Genomic DNA, 16170 nt, shown 5'->3' with positions numbered 1-16170 from the left:
TTTTTGTTGTCTTTCAAAAAGTCAATGTTTTGAAAGTTGGGCAATGCTTTATATTTTATTTAGATGAGGTAGAAAGTATTCTTTTTTAATTTACTCAGAGCTGAAACGAACCATATCCAGAAAGAACAGATCAAGAAGGGAAAAAGCATCTGCGCACTCGGAACGGCCCATGAAAATCGGCCAGGCCCAGATCTCCATCACTCTGTCTCTCTCTCTCTCTCTCTTTCTGAGCATTCCAAGACTCGGAGAAGACGGCAAAATTCAGCTCGCTGCTGCGGACGGAGAAGTCGCTTCACTCGCGTGCGAAGGAGAAACGGGTATGATCGAACACCATGGTCTCGTCGTTTCGGCATTCACGCGATAACCTTCGATTCGTCTTTCTTTTTGTACAAACGAGCGATCTCGTCCGCTCTCTCGCACTTTAGTCGATCTGAACTCATCCCCTTTCCCCCCTTTTTTTTGATGTCGCTGTCTTCGCAGGAAGGTTGCTGAAATCGTCGAGATCGTTCTTACGATGTGAGTATCAATTAGTTTTTCTGTATTTTGGTTTTTTTTGTTTCTTCTTTTGTTCTTGTGGTTTCTGAACTTTGTCGTGAATGGGTCTCTAGTCGTCGTGAATTGGAACTTGTTGGTTGCTGCATGTCGGATTTTCTGGTTATTATTATGGGATTCTTCTGCTAGTCTCCGTCTTGGGTGTTGAAATGGATGACTGGGCGACGGAGTTTGTTTGGAAGACGTCAATCAATGATGCAAATTTAATGTGGTTTTTAGACTGATTTGATAAGTCAGGGCGGGATTTCTTTTGGTTATAACAAAGGGGTTTAGAATGCAGGAAACTTGGACATGGATAGTGTCGGGTTTTTGTTTTCACATTGCAATTTCTCCTTGCAATTGGGGGTGTGATCAGGATTCAGGAAGTAGAAAGTAAAGGTTGGTTGAGAGTGAGGTGAACAAGGCAACTTGCAAGACTGAGTTAAAAAGAAAGCAGCGGATGATTGAAAAGATGGTACTGGTCGGTGAATTGCAACAATACTCCCAACTCCTGCTTTGAAGGTTAACGAGGAGTGAGTGCTTCAGGAGTTGCAGTTCAAGAGTTGATTGTTGTGACATTTTTTTCTTTGGTGAGATGATTGCATCGTACGCTCAGTTTTGGCTGATGGTTTGAGAGGTCTTGGGATTCGATAGTCTTGTTTGAAGCTGTTTCATGGTTTTAGCCGGTGACTAGGTCTGGATTTTTTTGGTCGAAACTAGGTCTGGATTTGGAAAATTCTTTTTTTTCTTTGTTTTATCTGTGTATTGTCTGTAAATTCAACTCTTATGCGATGTACACCATTACTTGTCCCTATGAATAGCTTTGGGCTCCGGATAGGGTTTGGAATCGCTGAATGTAGGTATATGGGTTTGTACGAGTTTGAACTTTGATGCGTCACTAATGAACTTCTACTTATACATGTTGCAAAACTGAAGATCAATTGATGAACTTCCCCCACTAGTCTTGTTTCTGCAATACTAGGCTGGCAATTATGGTTGCTATACATTTTGAACTACAAGATCTAATATTTCTCTTTCTTGTTTGAAGCCTACTCTATAAACCAAGGGGTTAGTGCACCAGCCCAAATAAAGAATCCTGTTGTTTATTCCTTTGCACACCCCGAATGTTTGACCTTGTGCTCAGAATATGGATTGATATACAGAAAATTTTCACTATGTAGAACTAGGAAACTGTCCAATACTTTAACTAGCTATTTTGAAAACTTGAAGTTAGTTTGCAAGACTTAATTTGTCTAGTGGAGATTAATTTGGAAAACCTGTCTAATGCATCTTGGCAATAGAAGCAGATGAAAGAAGGTTGGTTGTTCTTTACCCAAAAAAAAAAAAGAAGGTTGGTTGTTGATCCTGTGAATGTGCATCTAGAGCAAATATTGGAGAATGCTTCCAAAATGGCCAATAAGTTTCTCCAGTTTGACTGCTTCATGAACGTGCAAAAAGTCTATTTCTTTAGTTGCCTCAATCATTAGATATATATTAATGCCTTTTCTATCTGCACCACATCTAGGGCGGATGAGGAGCCTGTTGATCAAAAGAAGTACTTTGAGGACTCTTGCAAGCCGAAATGTGTGAAACCTTTGCTCGAGTATGAGGTGAATTCTTACTGCCTGGAATGTTCTTAAATTTTAGTGAGGACATAATTTTTGCTTATTGAAAATAGTTTGAGTATGATAGTCGCTGGTAAAAGCTGGTCTGAATTTCAGAATATGTGCTTTTCGTTTTGCAATTGCCGCGAGAGTTTGATGTGTTTTGCTATCTAGATGTTCAGTGTCAGTACAATGAAAGTGGAATTCTCTTTGCTTTAGTGGCTATTTTTGTAGTCATCTAGTACTCATTTGGATGTGTGATGCCATTTTTAATGAATATTGGGAAGGATGCCATTTGATTTAATTTGACAATTTGCCTTCAATGTCGAAAATGTTTGTCAAAGATTTATCAAAGATGTTTGGTTTTTTTTTTTTTTTTGGTTGAAAATCAAAGATGTTTAGTTAGTTGTCACAGATCTGTGCAAGGCAACAGCTCAACTTTTTTCAATTGCAAGATGCTTTGGAGGTGTTATGGAAGCCTAAAAGGTTATATTAATGCTTTTGTGAGATATGATCTAGATCACAGATCTAAATATATCCACATCACCTTCATTTTTTGTAAGATTTGCCCCCGAGACTCTAAGGTTTACGTGATTGAAATTTTTCCCCCTGATCACTTAGCCATGGGAAGTGGTACTAAATGCCCTCTATGATTTCTGTCCCAGTCCTCAGCAGTCTTCTTGTTATTGAGATTCTATCGTTTAATAATGCCGTCTATGATTTCTGTCCCAGTCCTTAGCAGTCCCTTGCCTTGATGAGGCTTAGATTTATTTTCTTTTTCTTGTGATTGAGATTCTACTGTTGAATCTCCATGAAATGAAATAGTCAACTCTAGTCAGGTGGATAAAGCTTAATTTAAGTTTTTCATTGTCATTGGTTCTTAATATTGGGAGTTCTCTTGTAACCCTTATGGTGCTAATTCTCATTCAATTTTGATGAGAAGGTTTAAGCTTTTCTTCTCCTCCTTTCTTGTTTCCTGTCCACACATGAAAACTGTGGTACCTAATATAGGCATGCGTGAAGAGGATCCACGGAGATGAATCAGGGCACAAGCACTGCACCGGGCAGTACTTTGATTATTGGTCTTGTGTGGATAAATGTGTAAGTTCCCCTTTTGGAGAATTCATGGTTAATTTGCATTGTTCGTGGTCAACAAACAATAGCTGATTCAACTGGTAACAATTTGCAGGTTGCTCCTAAATTATTCCCAAAACTGAAGTGACTGAGGGGGCCCCCTTGTTTAAGTCATTGATATTCTGGGATGTCTCCATAATTCTGGACTGTGGCTCGTGTTTGCGAGAATGATCTTAGTTGCCTTCTTCCTTAGCAAGTAGGCAGTTTTAAGTTTCTAGTTTGAATAAAGTGAGAAATGAAGTTTCTCAGTTCTCGAAACCGTGATCGCTCAATCGATGTTGACAAGATTGAACCTACTAAGGGTGCATTGATTGTTTATCTTTTTCATGTTGATTGTTTCACACTTTTAACATCATAATGATTTTCCCTTGTAGTGCTTGCATGTGCCATGTCCGTCCCCCGGAGCAGAATCATCTGATGTGTTAGATTTCGGTTTTAGACATTGTTTCCATGTCCCTACATTGTGAAAGCTGTGGAACAGGAATTCTTGTTTTTTTGGTCAAAGGAACAGGAATTCGAAGTGGACGTCCATGTGTAGTTTTCCCGTGACGAGGATGTCTAGGTGGACGTCCACGTGCATTACTTTTCACATATTTGGTGATGCAAAGGTCCTCTCTCAAAAGTTTTGAGTGATTATCAAGAATGCATTAAATGTTTAAATATCAATTATCGTTGATGAAAATAATTTTTATCGATTGATTATTATTAGTGATTATATCAATTATTTTAGTATTTTTCAAATCATTTATTTTTTGCGTGATAGAGGTGTATACCCCCCCTTTTTTTTTGTCGAAGACTGTATCCCATTTAAACATGTGGTGTTGGTGCAGTCATGCACTAGTTTTTAACGAGAAACGTCTTAATCACGTTAGCGTAATTAGAGCAAAATATATTAACATGGGGACATCACAATATATGTTGTCTGTTGGAATGTATTAGATTTTATTGTAAGCAAACACCACAATAGGCGGTGAATTTGCAATAGATACTTGCGGCAATATCCGTTATCACAGCCAAAAGCGACCTTCTAATATTTACCAATCAATCCCCATTCCAACGAATGATTTTTATTTTTTTGCTTGTTATTTAAATTTTTTCGACAAACATCTAATGATGTTAAAGGGGTGAGTCGAGTCGAATATGATCGGATATATATTGACTCATTTAACTCGTTTTGACCCATTTTCATATAGTACAAATCTAACGATCCGTATCCGGCCCAACACATATTCGGCTCATACCCGACTCGACTCATATTACTAGAATACTTAAATACTTAACCAAATTTAGCATGATTAATGAATTATTAAAAAAATTACATCACTAAAATATTGTGGCAATTTGTATAATTAAAAAAATAAAGTAAAATAAACAAGTAATCAAATTAACTTAAGATAGTTAATTAACCTATTTATGACCTATTTAGAACCCATTTAAGACTCATTAAGTTGTTAGTGAGCCATATAGGAAATAGGAAAAGGATATGTCGATTACAAAAAAAATAAGAGTTAAGTGCGGTGAAAATTCTAAAACTTATCACGAAATTGCAATTAAGTCATAAACTTTCGAAAAATGCAGTCGAGTTCTTAAACTTATCAAATTAGCGCAATCACATCACTCCGTTAATTTCGTCTACCTTGATTAACGGAAAATACTAACGTGATTTTTTATTATTATTTATTCTATATTTGGTAGTGCTAAAGTTGCTAAAACATGAAAAGAAGGCCAACACGATGTCATTTTGCGGCCCTCACCCTCCCTGCCTCTTTTTTTTTCCCTACAAAATTTAAAATTTTAATCCAATTTGAATATCGTTTACAATAAAGAATTAGATTTGGTTCAAAATGACTATCGACCATGGCCATGTCTTTCATGTTTTAGCCACAAAGAGAAAATAATAAAAAAATCATATTAGCATTTTTGGTTGGGCTAATTCCCTAAGAGAGCACCAAGTTTAGGTCTAATGATGATTCCGGCTCGAACTTTTTTTATCTCATAAAAAAGCACCAACTTTAGGTCCAATGACGATTTGAACCCGAATTTTTTTTCATCCCATGAAAAAGCACAAACTTTAACTCGAGTCCCAAATCCAGCCCCCCTTAATTTGGAACCCTTAGTTGTCCAACATGACAATTTCACGTCATCAATGAATTTACGTGGCTTGTTGATGTGGATTTAAGACACTATTTATCACTATTCATCTTCTTCTTGGCAAGGAATCCGAAGTTGTTCATTCGCTTCGGGGAAGGAGTAGGGCTGGGCTTGTTAAAAAAAGAAGGCTCTAGACGTGGGCTTGACTATGGCGTCTCTCCATGGGTGATAATACACAGCTTCAGATTCCAATTAAATAGGTTATGCTTGCAGGGTGGAGTGAAAAAGATGATGAATAGGTTAATCATGGCCCTTCAAGTTGGGCCAGAGGTGAAGCAGATGAACAATTTCAAATTCCGTGCTAAGAAGACGATCAATAGTGCCTTAAATCCATTTATTGATGAAATAAAATTGCCATGTTGGATAACCAATGGTTCCAAATTAAGGGAGGCTAGTTTTGGAACTTGAGCTAAAGTTAGTGTTTTTTTACGAGACAAAAAAATGTTCGGGCCAATATCGTCATTAGATCTAAAGTTGGTGTTTTTTATGAGACAAAAAAAAAAGTTCGGGCCAAAAGCGTCAGTAGACCTAAAGTTGGGGCTTTCTTAGGGAACTAGCCTTTTTTCTTTAGCAAAGTTAGACAGAGTTAATGGAAAGACTTGATTGTACCAATTTGACAAGTGTCAAGACTTAATTGTATTTTTTGAACGTTCTAAGACTTACTTGCACTTTTATAACAAGTTTTAGAGCTTTCAATGCAATTATTTAAAAAAATAATAATAACGAAATAAGAGAAGGCAAGTAAGTATTGAATATTATCTTAATTACTTATTATCCGCACGCTCGAATGAACTTAAGTTTGACTTACGTCGGTTTGGCTTTAAATATACTGATTGCATTTATCTTAGGGATTTTTTTTCCCCACAAGAAATGAACTATTAAATTAGGTAGAAAAATTCCAAAGCATAAGAGAAACTCATTGAAATTCTATCAGGCGTTGCTATTCAAATTATTGTCGAAATAAAATTTTGGCGACCACAATGTATAAATGATAATGATTTGAATATACTGATTACATTTATTTTGGGGATTTTTTTCCATAAGAGATGAGCTGTTAAATTAGGTAGAAAAATGTTAGAGAATAAGTGAAACTCACTCAAATTTTATTTTGCGACCGCAATGTATAGATTATAATGATTCGAATAGAGTAATTGCATTTATCTCGGAGATTTTTTTTTCACAAGTAACGAACTATTGAGTTAGGCAGAAAAATTTTAGAGTACAAGCGAAACTCACTCAAATTCCACGAGGCATTGCTATTCAAATTATCGACGAAATAAAATTTTGCGACAGCAATGTATAAATTATCAAAATTATTTTTCTTTAATTTAACAGAAAAATTTGGTAAATCTTTTTCTCTATTGTTTCTATTTACCCCAAAAGAAAAGAGACAATTTTATTTTCACTGTAACGCCAAGCCCACCGGGCAGCCCTATATTTTCATTTCTCTCTCTCGCTCTCTCTTTTCTCTTCATTCTTATCATTATTCTCTTGACGCATTCTCTCTCTGCCCTACGGCGGACTCGAAGATTCTGCAGTGCTTCTGCGCCGCCACGAAGTTCTTGCCCCGACGAGCTCCACGGTCTCTTCCGCCGCCCGCGCGTACAGGTATCAGCGGGCCTTTTGTATGTTATCGGGATGAGAGAATCTTGCCTTTGTTCGGGTCATTCATCGTGATTTTGTGGTGTCTGATTTATTTATTTATTTTTTCGCGTTTCGGTTCTATGCTTGTTGATCCGGGTCGAATGGATCTAGCTCGATGATGTTCTGGTTTTCCGATTGCGGTTTGTTGATTACTCCTGGCAGGCGGCGTTTCTCGTCGGTTACCGATTTTCTTTTCATTTGGAGCATATTTGTCGAATTGACGCTGGAGATTAAATCTCGATGGGGCGGAAGAAGCCTTCCACGCGAGACGAGGACAATCAAGCTCCTGCGGCCACTGGTAAGTCGAAGAAGAAGTCCCTCGTCGTTGACGACGACGAGTACTCGATTGGGACTGATTTATCTGAAGAGCCAGCGGCGCAAGTTCTGGAGGAGAAGTTACCTGCTGCCGGAAAACAGAAGGGCATAAAGGGGGCTGCGAGGGCTCGACCAACTACAGAGGAGGAGGAGGAGGAGGATGTGGAGGAGGGGGTTGGAGAGGACGATGAGGATGCTCCAGCAATGGCACTTAGAGGGAAAAAGAAAATGAAATCGAAGAAAGGGGGAAAAAGTGCATTCTCGGCCTCGAATTTCGGGCTGCTTGGAGAAGAGGGTGAAGATAATGAGGATGTGTCTGTTGCATCTAGTGTGACTGGTGGTGGGGATAGTGATGATGCGGAGGACGAACCGGTCGTGAGCTTTTCGGGCAAGAAGAAGCTTTCTAAGAAGAATAATAAAGGTGACAGCTCGTTTTCTTCTTCAGCTTTTGATGCCTTAAATGATCAGGAAGGAGATGACGGGGAGGTGATCCACAGTGATGATAGAATAGATGGCAACAGCGATGATGAGGCAGCACCGGTTATTGCTTTTACTGGGAAAAAGAAGCCCTCTAAAGGGAGCAAGAAAGGTGCCAGTGCATTTAGTGCCTTGGGTTTTGGGGCTTTGGATGACGGGGAAGAAAATGAGGACAAGAAAGACGACGATGATGAGGAAGACATTTCTATTACCTTCTCTGGTAAAAAGAAGAAGTCTTCCAAGCCCTCAAAAAAGAACAGCAATTCTTTTAGTACAGCCTTACTCGATGAAGGCGAACAAGATGAGGAAGGGAAGAAAGATGAAGATCACGATGAAGATGTTGCTGCTATCACTTTTTCGGGCAAGAAGAAGAAGTCTTCTAAGCCCTCAAAGAAGAGTGCTAATTTATTTAGTGCTGCTTTTGAAGGTGATGAGGATGATTCTTCTGTAGTGGAAGCTCCTAAAGCCATTGATGACTCTGTTGACAGAGACGAGGGTCTGGCTGTCTCCTTTTCAGGGAAGAAAAAACCTTCGAAGAAGAAGAGTAGCATTGTCTCTGATGTAGTAGAACCGCAGCAACCCGATGTACCACTGAATGATTTGGAAGGTAATTATGTGCAAAAAACCCCAAAATCTACATTGCTTATCGCTTTTCATAGTAGATATGCATGTGTAGTTAAAATCCCATTGAAGCTTAGAGACTGGTTCTTGTAATTTATTCGTTTTTCTCCCCAATGACTTTGATATTTAAAGACGACTGACTAAAGAAAGAAAAGGCTGAAGTTCTGTCAAATAAAGAAGTTGCTGCCTACCATTTTTACTCTGCGAATCAAATTAGCATGCAATGGTAAAGGTCGTATATAACCTTCCTACTTCATGAGTAAAGGCTTAGTGGTACTTTCACATTAATTTACTATAGTTTGGTTACTTTTCCTTGCTCATTGTCATGAATAGAGGAACATGATTTCCAATGGGACATTTACTAGGTTTTAATTGATTGTAAACAAAGAATATCCTTTTCACAAACTTTATTGCTTTAGGAGGCGTATGTCAGCAAAGATTTGAGGTGCCTTTGGAGACATAATGAAAGATTTTTTTCATCATAATTGGCATAATTGTATAGCACCTATTGACATCCTCTTTGTAGCCTCCATAGGATATTGTTATGTAAGTGGTTTTGTTATTGTTTTTCCGCTGTACAGAGTGGCACTATTTGCTTTTTCTGAGTTTTTCCATGTTCCTGCTTAACAACGTTATTCTGTCTTGGATAAAAAAATTAATTGTAATCAACGGTTTGATTTTAAATGGAATCTACTTCTGACTCTGCTACATACTGCCTCTTTAGTGAGTAAGAAAAGTGAAGATGCACCAGAAACTTCTAAGAACAAGAAGAAGAAGAAGAAAAGTGGAAGGACTGCTCAGGAAGAGGACGATTTGGATAAAATACTTGCTGAGCTGGGTGAAATGCCTTCTGTATCAAAACCTAGTGAGCCACCACCGGAAGAGGAGAAAGCCTCTGTCCAGCCTGAGTCAGTTGCCCCTACTGAACCTGCTGCCGAAAAAGAAATTGAAGAAGAAAGTTTGGAATCTGCTGCAGCAAAGAAGAAGAAGAAAAAGAAAGAAAAGGAAAAAGAGAAGAAAGCAGCAGCTGCAGCGGCTACTGCTGCCGTTGTTGACATTAAAGAAGAAAAACTTGAAGAAGTAAAGAGTGAAACTGCCACTTCCAAAAAGGTTGATGCTAAGGGTAAAGCTGCTGACAAGAAAGTGCCAAAACATGTTAGGGAGATGCAGGAGGCACTTGCTAGAAGGAAGGAAGCTGAAGAGAGGAAAAGAAGAGAAGAGGAGGAGAGACAAAAGAAGGAAGAAGAGGAGCGACGCAGACAAGAAGAACTTGAGAGGCAAGCAGAGGAGGCTAAGCGTAGGAAAAAGGAAAGGGAAAAAGAGAAGCTTCTAAAGAAGAAACAGGAAGGTAGGCTTTTAACAGGAAAGCAGAAAGAAGAGGCTCGGCGGTTGGAGGCCATGAGGAATCAGATACTTGCTAACACTGCAGGTTTGCATATATCTGCTGGAGAAACTAGTGGTGCCCCGACAAAACGGCCCAAGTATCAGTCCAAGAAATCAAAACAAGCTCAGCACCAGGCAAATGGTGCTGCCCCTGTGAAAGAAGTGCAGAGCATAGAATCAGAGGAAATTATGCAGGAGCCTGTAATTGAGGCAGATACAGTGGAATCAGAGAATGTCGAAGAAGTAGATACAATGAGTGTGGAGGAGAAGTCAGAAGTCACTGATGCAGCTGAAGAGAACGGAATGGAGGAAGAGGATGATGAGGAATGGGATGCAAAGAGCTGGGATGATATTAATATCTCTGTCAAAAGCTCCTTTGCTGATGAAGAGGCCGACTCTGAGCCTGAACCAGTTATGAAAAAGGGTTTAAGGAGTGCGGCACCTGTGTCTCGTACTACAGGTAATTTTACTCATTTTGCTCTGTGTTGAGTTATGATTCACTTTTTCACTACTTCTATTGGTGACGACTTATCTATTGAAATTCAATTTGGTAGCTCCTGCTGCTGGGAAGTCAGCTGTTGCTCCCAAGAAGGCCGTAGTTTCTGAGCCTGAAAAGTCCCAAATAGTTGAAACGAGGAAAAGCCTTCCAGAAGCTGAAGTGATGGAGAAGAACAGGCGAAAAGCTGCTGCTGTACAAGAAGTGTCTTTTTCTGATGCCACATTTAACCCAAGTGGACACAACCTCCGTTCCCCAATTTGTTGTATTATGGGGCACGTTGATACAGGTAAGACCAAGCTTCTAGACTGCATCCGAGGCACTAATGTGCAGGAAGGTGAAGCTGGGGGTATTACACAGCAGATTGGTGCCACATACTTCCCAGCCGAGAACATAAGAGAGAGAACTAAAGAACTGGGAGATGCAAAACTGAATGTGCCTGGACTATTGGTTATTGATACCCCAGGACATGAATCATTCACGAATTTAAGGTCACGGGGTTCAGGTTTATGTGACATTGCCATCCTGGTGGTTGACATAATGCATGGCTTGGAGCCACAAACCATAGAATCACTAAATCTTCTGAAGATGAGAAATACAGAGTTCATTGTGGCGTTAAATAAGGTGAGATTGTACAAAAAGCTTTTGAGTTGGACATATCTGTGTTGTACTAAAAGCTTTTGAGTTAGATATATCCGTGAAGCAGAAAGTCAATTTACCTTTTCACTATACAACTATCTTTTAAATTCTGCAGGTAGACAGATTGTATGGTTGGAAAACATGTCGAAATTCACCAATTATCAAAGCAATGAAGGAACAAACGAAAGATGTACAGAACGAGTTCAATATGAGGCTCACGCAGGTTCTAGTTGTTTCCCACTTCTCTTTGTATAAATTAAAATTCGCATCCTGGGGCTGCTAGATGTTTAACATTTTTATTGGATGTCCTTCTTTGGATTCTAGATTATGACTCAGTTCAAGGAGCAGGGCCTAAATACCGAATTATATTACAAAAATAAAGAGAAGGGTGAAGTTTTCAGTATTGTGCCTACAAGTGCTATTAGGTTTGTCATTTTCCTATGTACTTTCACTGTAGTTGCTGATTATCTGTTCTTCATTTGTGATGTTTTACTATCTTTTATATCAGCTAACATCTTGACATGGTACAGTGGCGAGGGAGTCCCAGATTTGTTGCTATTACTTGTTCTGTGGACTCAGAAGACAATGGTCGAAAAATTAACATTTAGGGATGAAGTTCAGGTGTGTTTCATTTCCTTGATTCTTTGTTTTTGTTTTTCATGGAAGTTTTGGCAGAAGAACCTAACCGTGTTCAAATTGATTTCCAGTGTACTGTGTTGGAAGTCAAGGTGGTTGAAGGCCATGGAACAACTATCGATGTTGTTCTAGTTAATGGTGTGCTACATGAAGGAGACCAAATTGTTGTTTGTGGCTTGCAGGCATGCATCCATATGTTGACCTCTTTTTGTACTTCTTGTTAATACCGACAGCTTTGAAGTTAACAAGTTACTTGCTTTCAGGGGCCGATTGTCACTTCTATAAGAGCTTTGCTGACCCCCCATCCAATGAAGGAACTTCGTGTTAAGGTGAGCTACTATTTTGACTCTTTATTGGATAGCGGGTTTTCTACTTTATGTTTGTGGTATTTCAAATTTTGCATTGCATCATACAATAAATATAATTCTTACTTAAAGTGTTAAATTGAACATCTTAGGTAAATTCTGTAGAATAAATTAGTGTAGGCCAATAAGAATTCTTGTAGACCCTGAATTTGTGAACTTCTTACTTGCCTCTTCTAGGGAGTGTGTAATCTTAGTCTCCTCTTTAGCACGTGTACCATGTAAAAGTCAAAGCTTTTATACTGTTGATTGTTACCTTATGTAAGAATCATGGTAACACATTCTTGAGTGAAGCTAACTGATAATAATCAGTTTCTCAATGAAACACAAGTAGCAAAGTTTCCATAAAGCATAAGGGTGATATAAAGAGAAATAGGGGGCAAGGAGTCTAAAGAAGATGTAAATTGGTAGGAAACTTCCTTATTGCTATTATGTGTGCTGTGACATGTCGGGAAATCGTCTTGAGATAATATTAGCTTTTGTCTTCATATGCTTTAAGTCGAGGGAGAGGCAATGGGGACTTTCGAACCCATGACTGGTCCATGAGAGAGGTTCTGTGTCAGCAGGGCAAGATCTAGATTGTGCAAGTGTAACCTCTTGGTAGTGAAGATGAATTGAGTTATTTGACAGAATAGTAAGAAAGACGTACTACATGATAAGTTTGGGATTATCTTGTATCTCTCATAAAAAATCTCAACCAATGTCTTCGCGGTATTGTTTGATTTACCTCTAAATTCAGGCAGTATGGAATTTATGGAATAAAAGACAATTGATGGCTATTTTAGAGTTACAGATGAGCTGAAATTTTTGTTGTGCAGTTAAAAGAATTCTTATTGGGATTTCCCGTGTGTCTGAAATGTCCATAGTCCAAGTTAAAATTCTTTAGTGCCTTTGTGACAGGTTCAGCTTGTTGTCTAGGTGTAATAGAGAGTGTTCGCTCTGAAAGGTGCCATATGGGACCACAGCATCTGTGTAGTTACATGGGGTGAAGCCCATTTAGAATCTTGGGAACTTGGGTTGAAGTAATGGTTTGGATTCTGTAATGAGATGTTTGGCCATTAGGTTCTTGTGTGTATGCTATTCCCCATCGAGCTAGATGATTTCATATTTACTAGCAGACAGTAGGTATGATTGTCCTGGCTAGGGTTCAGATGTTGCTTAAAATGCAAACTTGATAGATCAAAATGGACGAGGACGCATTAAAGATTGCACTAAATGGAGTGAGACGTGGATTACGCGTATGGTTATCTCAGAAGAATCCGAAGAAAGATCTATGTACTCATCATGATCATGCCATTGGCTAGAAACTTTCTTAATAAACCAGGCCTTGGATCAGACCCCAAATACAAACACCCCCCCCCTCCTCTCTCCCCCCACAACAAAAAAAAAAAAAAAAAAAAAACAGGACTTAGATCAACTAGGGTAGACATAAGCTTAAGTGCCTTCTTATCGTGTCAACTGTATTTCTTAGTTTTTTCTGTCTTGAAATAGAAAAGATGACAGCTGTACTCTGTCCACTGGTGCTTGTCTAATTTCAGGGAACATATCTGCACCATAAAGAAATCAAAGCTGCTCAGGGTATCAAGATCACTGCTCAGGTTATTATTACCGAAATTTCCAATTTTGTTGGTATTGTTTTAACCTGCAATCAGTAATGACTTGTCAACTACACTGGTGCAGGGTCTGGAACATGCTATTGCTGGTACTGGTTTATATGTGGTGGGACCTGATGACTATTTGGAGGATGTGAAGGATGCAGCTATGGAAGATATGAGATCTGTTATGAGCAGGATCGACAGAAGTGGTGAAGGGGTATGTGTACAAGCATCTACACTTGGTTCTTTGGAAGCATTGCTGGAATATTTGAAGTCCCCGGAAGTGAGTATCCCTGTCAGTGGTATAAGCATTGGTCCTGTCCATAAGAAGGATGTGATGAAAGCCAGCGTAATGCTTGAAAAGACGAAGGAATATGCCACGATCTTGGCTTTTGATGTCAAAGTGACTCCTGAAGCTCGTGAACTGGCAGATGAATTGGGAGTGAAGATTTTTATTGCAGACATCATTTACCACCTTTTTGACCAATTTAAGGCTTACATCGACACAATTAAAGAGGAGAAGAGGAAGGAAGCTGCTGACGAGGCAGTTTTCCCATGTGTCCTTAAAATTTTACCAAACTGTGTTTTCAACAAGAAGGATCCCATTGTTTTGGGGGTTGATGTTCTTGAAGGCATTGCCAAGGTACTTCTAAGTTATCTGCGAACATCTTAATATAAAGAAATGCTATTTGTGTTTATATTAGTAGCTATTGCTGTTGGAGAAGTTGGAGATAATCACGTGAAAGACATGAATATAGTATATGAATTTACACAAATATAGTGAAGAATTTCACATGATCAAGGGACGGGACGTTTCTCCTTTCCCCACTCTTCTGGTTTGTCATCAAGGCATGAGTTAGCTTAGATTTGACATTATTTAATCCATACAAAGGACTGTATTGAGATTTGTAAATTGCATAGTTAATATCAATTTCTACAGATGAAGCAATCAATTAATTTGTTAAATCAGGTCCAAAGAACAGAATTTTGAGAAGAATATTGATCCTTATATTATGCATATGCTGTCAGATTGCATTTAGATAACCCCTTTTCCACATTTAGCTACTCATGATCATTGAATGATTATTTAGGGAGTAAGTTCAGTACATAGCCTCAAGAAATTACATGTAGCATTTTTTTTTATGTTTAAGTAGCAAATTTTGTATTGCTCCTTTTGGACAGGTTGGTACTCCAGTTTGTATTCCGCAAAGGGAGTTCATTGATATCGGTCGGATTGCCTCTATTGAAAACAATCATAAACCAGTTGATACTGCCAAGAAAGGCCAGAAGGTTGCCATTAAGGTACAGTTTTCTAACTTTAGGTTCTTGTTAATTTTGAAATCCTTTGCTAGTATTGGTTTATTACTATTGAATGTGCTATTAAGGAGTGGTTTAATTTTGGGAAGACAACAGTATTTCCTGACGTGGGCCATGAGGAGTAGCCCTGGAAACAACCTAACTCATCTTAATATGTGACATCTGAGTACACCCTTAAGCATCGTGTAGTAGGCTGCAACTCTGAAATTTTTTTCAACTATTGGTGCTCATGTCTGAGCATTCTGAGTATAGATTCTGGTCTGGGTATTAAACATGCATGCGGTTCCTTTTCAGATTGTTGGCTCAAATCCTGAGGAGCAGCAGAAGATGTTTGGCCGGCATTTCGACTTGGAAGATGAACTTGTCAGTCATATCACAAGGAGGTCAATTGACATTCTCAAAACGAATTACAGGGTAAATCTGGACTAAAAGAAGGTTTTGCACTTCATTAGCTTTGTCAAACAATAGCTGTGACTCAGCTTTTGGTTCCTATCTGCAGGATGACTTATCTAATGAAGAATGGAGGCTGGTGGTGAAGCTGAAGAACCTTTTCAAAATACAGTGAGACTGGATTGATGGGTTTGTGAGAACCGCGCTTTTCCATATCAGGGGCTCTCACGATGCGCCCGTTCTGATCGAGGGTTGGGAATCGGATATCATTCAGACCAATTTTTTTGAGGCAAAACTTGATGGCTGAACCCCTATGTCAAGGGGGAGGGAGAGAGAGAGCCCTGCATCAGTTCGTTCTACCTCATTGCATGAGGAAGTCCCTCTGTTGTCCGACCGACTTTTGTTGGATCTTGAGTGTTGTCATGTCGATTTATTTTTTCTCTTTGGTATAGATAGTTTGGGATTTCGAGAGAAATACAAGGTCCATATACAGTGAGCGCCCTTGTGCAGCGCCCAAGTGCTGAGAATAATCGTGTAATCTTTTCAACAAGATGCACGCAACTTCTGTGGCAGTTTTTCACTTTTTTGTCCCCCTCTCTGTAACAGTTTTGGCTTACGTTGCTTGTGAATGTGCAATCAACCATAACGGAGTTATTTTGGGATCGAAATCCTCTCGAATCTCGGGTTTTTCCCTCTTCGAATCCCCATGTTAGTGAATGATCGTCTCGGTGGCTTAGAAGAAAAGTACCAATGATTTAAACCTCATATGTATCGCCAAATTATCTTCACTCTCGAGGGAACAGAAATAGGAAACGTGACTAGACGTGATCCCCATCGAAATATCTCGAGCAGGGCGAGCAGTGAGATTGGTGATT

The 16170-nt window shown here is 39.1% G+C and overlaps 2 protein-coding genes across 4 annotated transcripts; both read left to right on the top strand.

The window, feature by feature from the left end:
• The first annotated feature begins 188 nt into the window (after positions 1–188).
• Positions 189–3651, top strand: LOC115739297 (cytochrome b-c1 complex subunit 6-1, mitochondrial). Of its 2 annotated transcripts, none has more exons than XM_030672335.2 (5): positions 189–331; positions 478–516; positions 2057–2141; positions 3147–3236; positions 3325–3651. In XM_030672335.2, coding segments are annotated over exons 2-5 (210 nt in total). In that variant the 5' UTR covers positions 189–331; positions 478–514; the 3' UTR covers positions 3358–3651. The 2 variants fall into 2 exon arrangements, with proteins under 2 accessions (XP_030528195.1, XP_030528185.1); XM_030672325.2 differs by having other exon boundaries at positions 225–315; positions 476–516.
• A 3271-nt stretch (positions 3652–6922) lies between these two features.
• On the top strand, positions 6923–15869 carry LOC115734637 (eukaryotic translation initiation factor 5B-like). Of its 2 annotated transcripts, XM_030665514.2 has the most exons (14): positions 6923–7028; positions 7227–8463; positions 9202–10320; positions 10415–10980; positions 11111–11218; positions 11320–11420; positions 11526–11616; positions 11703–11813; positions 11895–11960; positions 13532–13591; positions 13674–14231; positions 14771–14890; positions 15200–15319; positions 15405–15869. In XM_030665514.2, exons 2-14 carry the CDS (start codon positions 7305–7307, stop codon positions 15468–15470), a joined length of 4245 nt encoding a protein of 1414 aa, XP_030521374.1. In that variant the 5' UTR covers positions 6923–7028; positions 7227–7304; the 3' UTR covers positions 15471–15869. The 2 variants fall into 2 exon arrangements, with proteins under 2 accessions (XP_030521374.1, XP_030521365.1); XM_030665505.2 differs by lacking the exon at positions 6923–7028 and having other exon boundaries at positions 7059–8463; positions 9202–10322; positions 10414–10980.
• The last annotated feature ends 301 nt before the right edge of the window (positions 15870–16170 follow it).

This window comes from Rhodamnia argentea, chromosome 2 (assembly GCF_020921035.1).
Source record: "Rhodamnia argentea isolate NSW1041297 chromosome 2, ASM2092103v1, whole genome shotgun sequence".
Lineage (NCBI taxonomy): Eukaryota > Viridiplantae > Streptophyta > Magnoliopsida > Myrtales > Myrtaceae > Rhodamnia > Rhodamnia argentea.
This window is presented reverse-complemented; position numbering and strand designations above follow the sequence as displayed.

What these genes read in the sequence shown, in the direction of transcription:
- LOC115739297 (XM_030672335.2), top strand. An exon ending in AACCTTTGCTCGAGTATGAG is followed by an intron (nt 2,142 to 3,146) that starts GTGAATTCTTAC and finishes TACCTAATATAG; the next exon opens with GCATGCGTGAAGAGGATCCA. An exon ending in GGTCTTGTGTGGATAAATGT is followed by an intron (nt 3,237 to 3,324) that starts GTAAGTTCCCCT and finishes AACAATTTGCAG; the next exon opens with GTTGCTCCTAAATTATTCCC.
- LOC115734637 (XM_030665505.2), top strand. Translation starts at nt 7,305, where the DNA reads ATGGGGCGGAAGAAGCCTTCCACGCGAGACGAGGACAATCAAGCTCCT. An exon ending in TCAATATGAGGCTCACGCAG is followed by an intron (nt 11,219 to 11,319) that starts GTTCTAGTTGTT and finishes TTTGGATTCTAG; the next exon opens with ATTATGACTCAGTTCAAGGA. An exon ending in GTATCAAGATCACTGCTCAG is followed by an intron (nt 13,592 to 13,673) that starts GTTATTATTACC and finishes ACACTGGTGCAG; the next exon opens with GGTCTGGAACATGCTATTGC.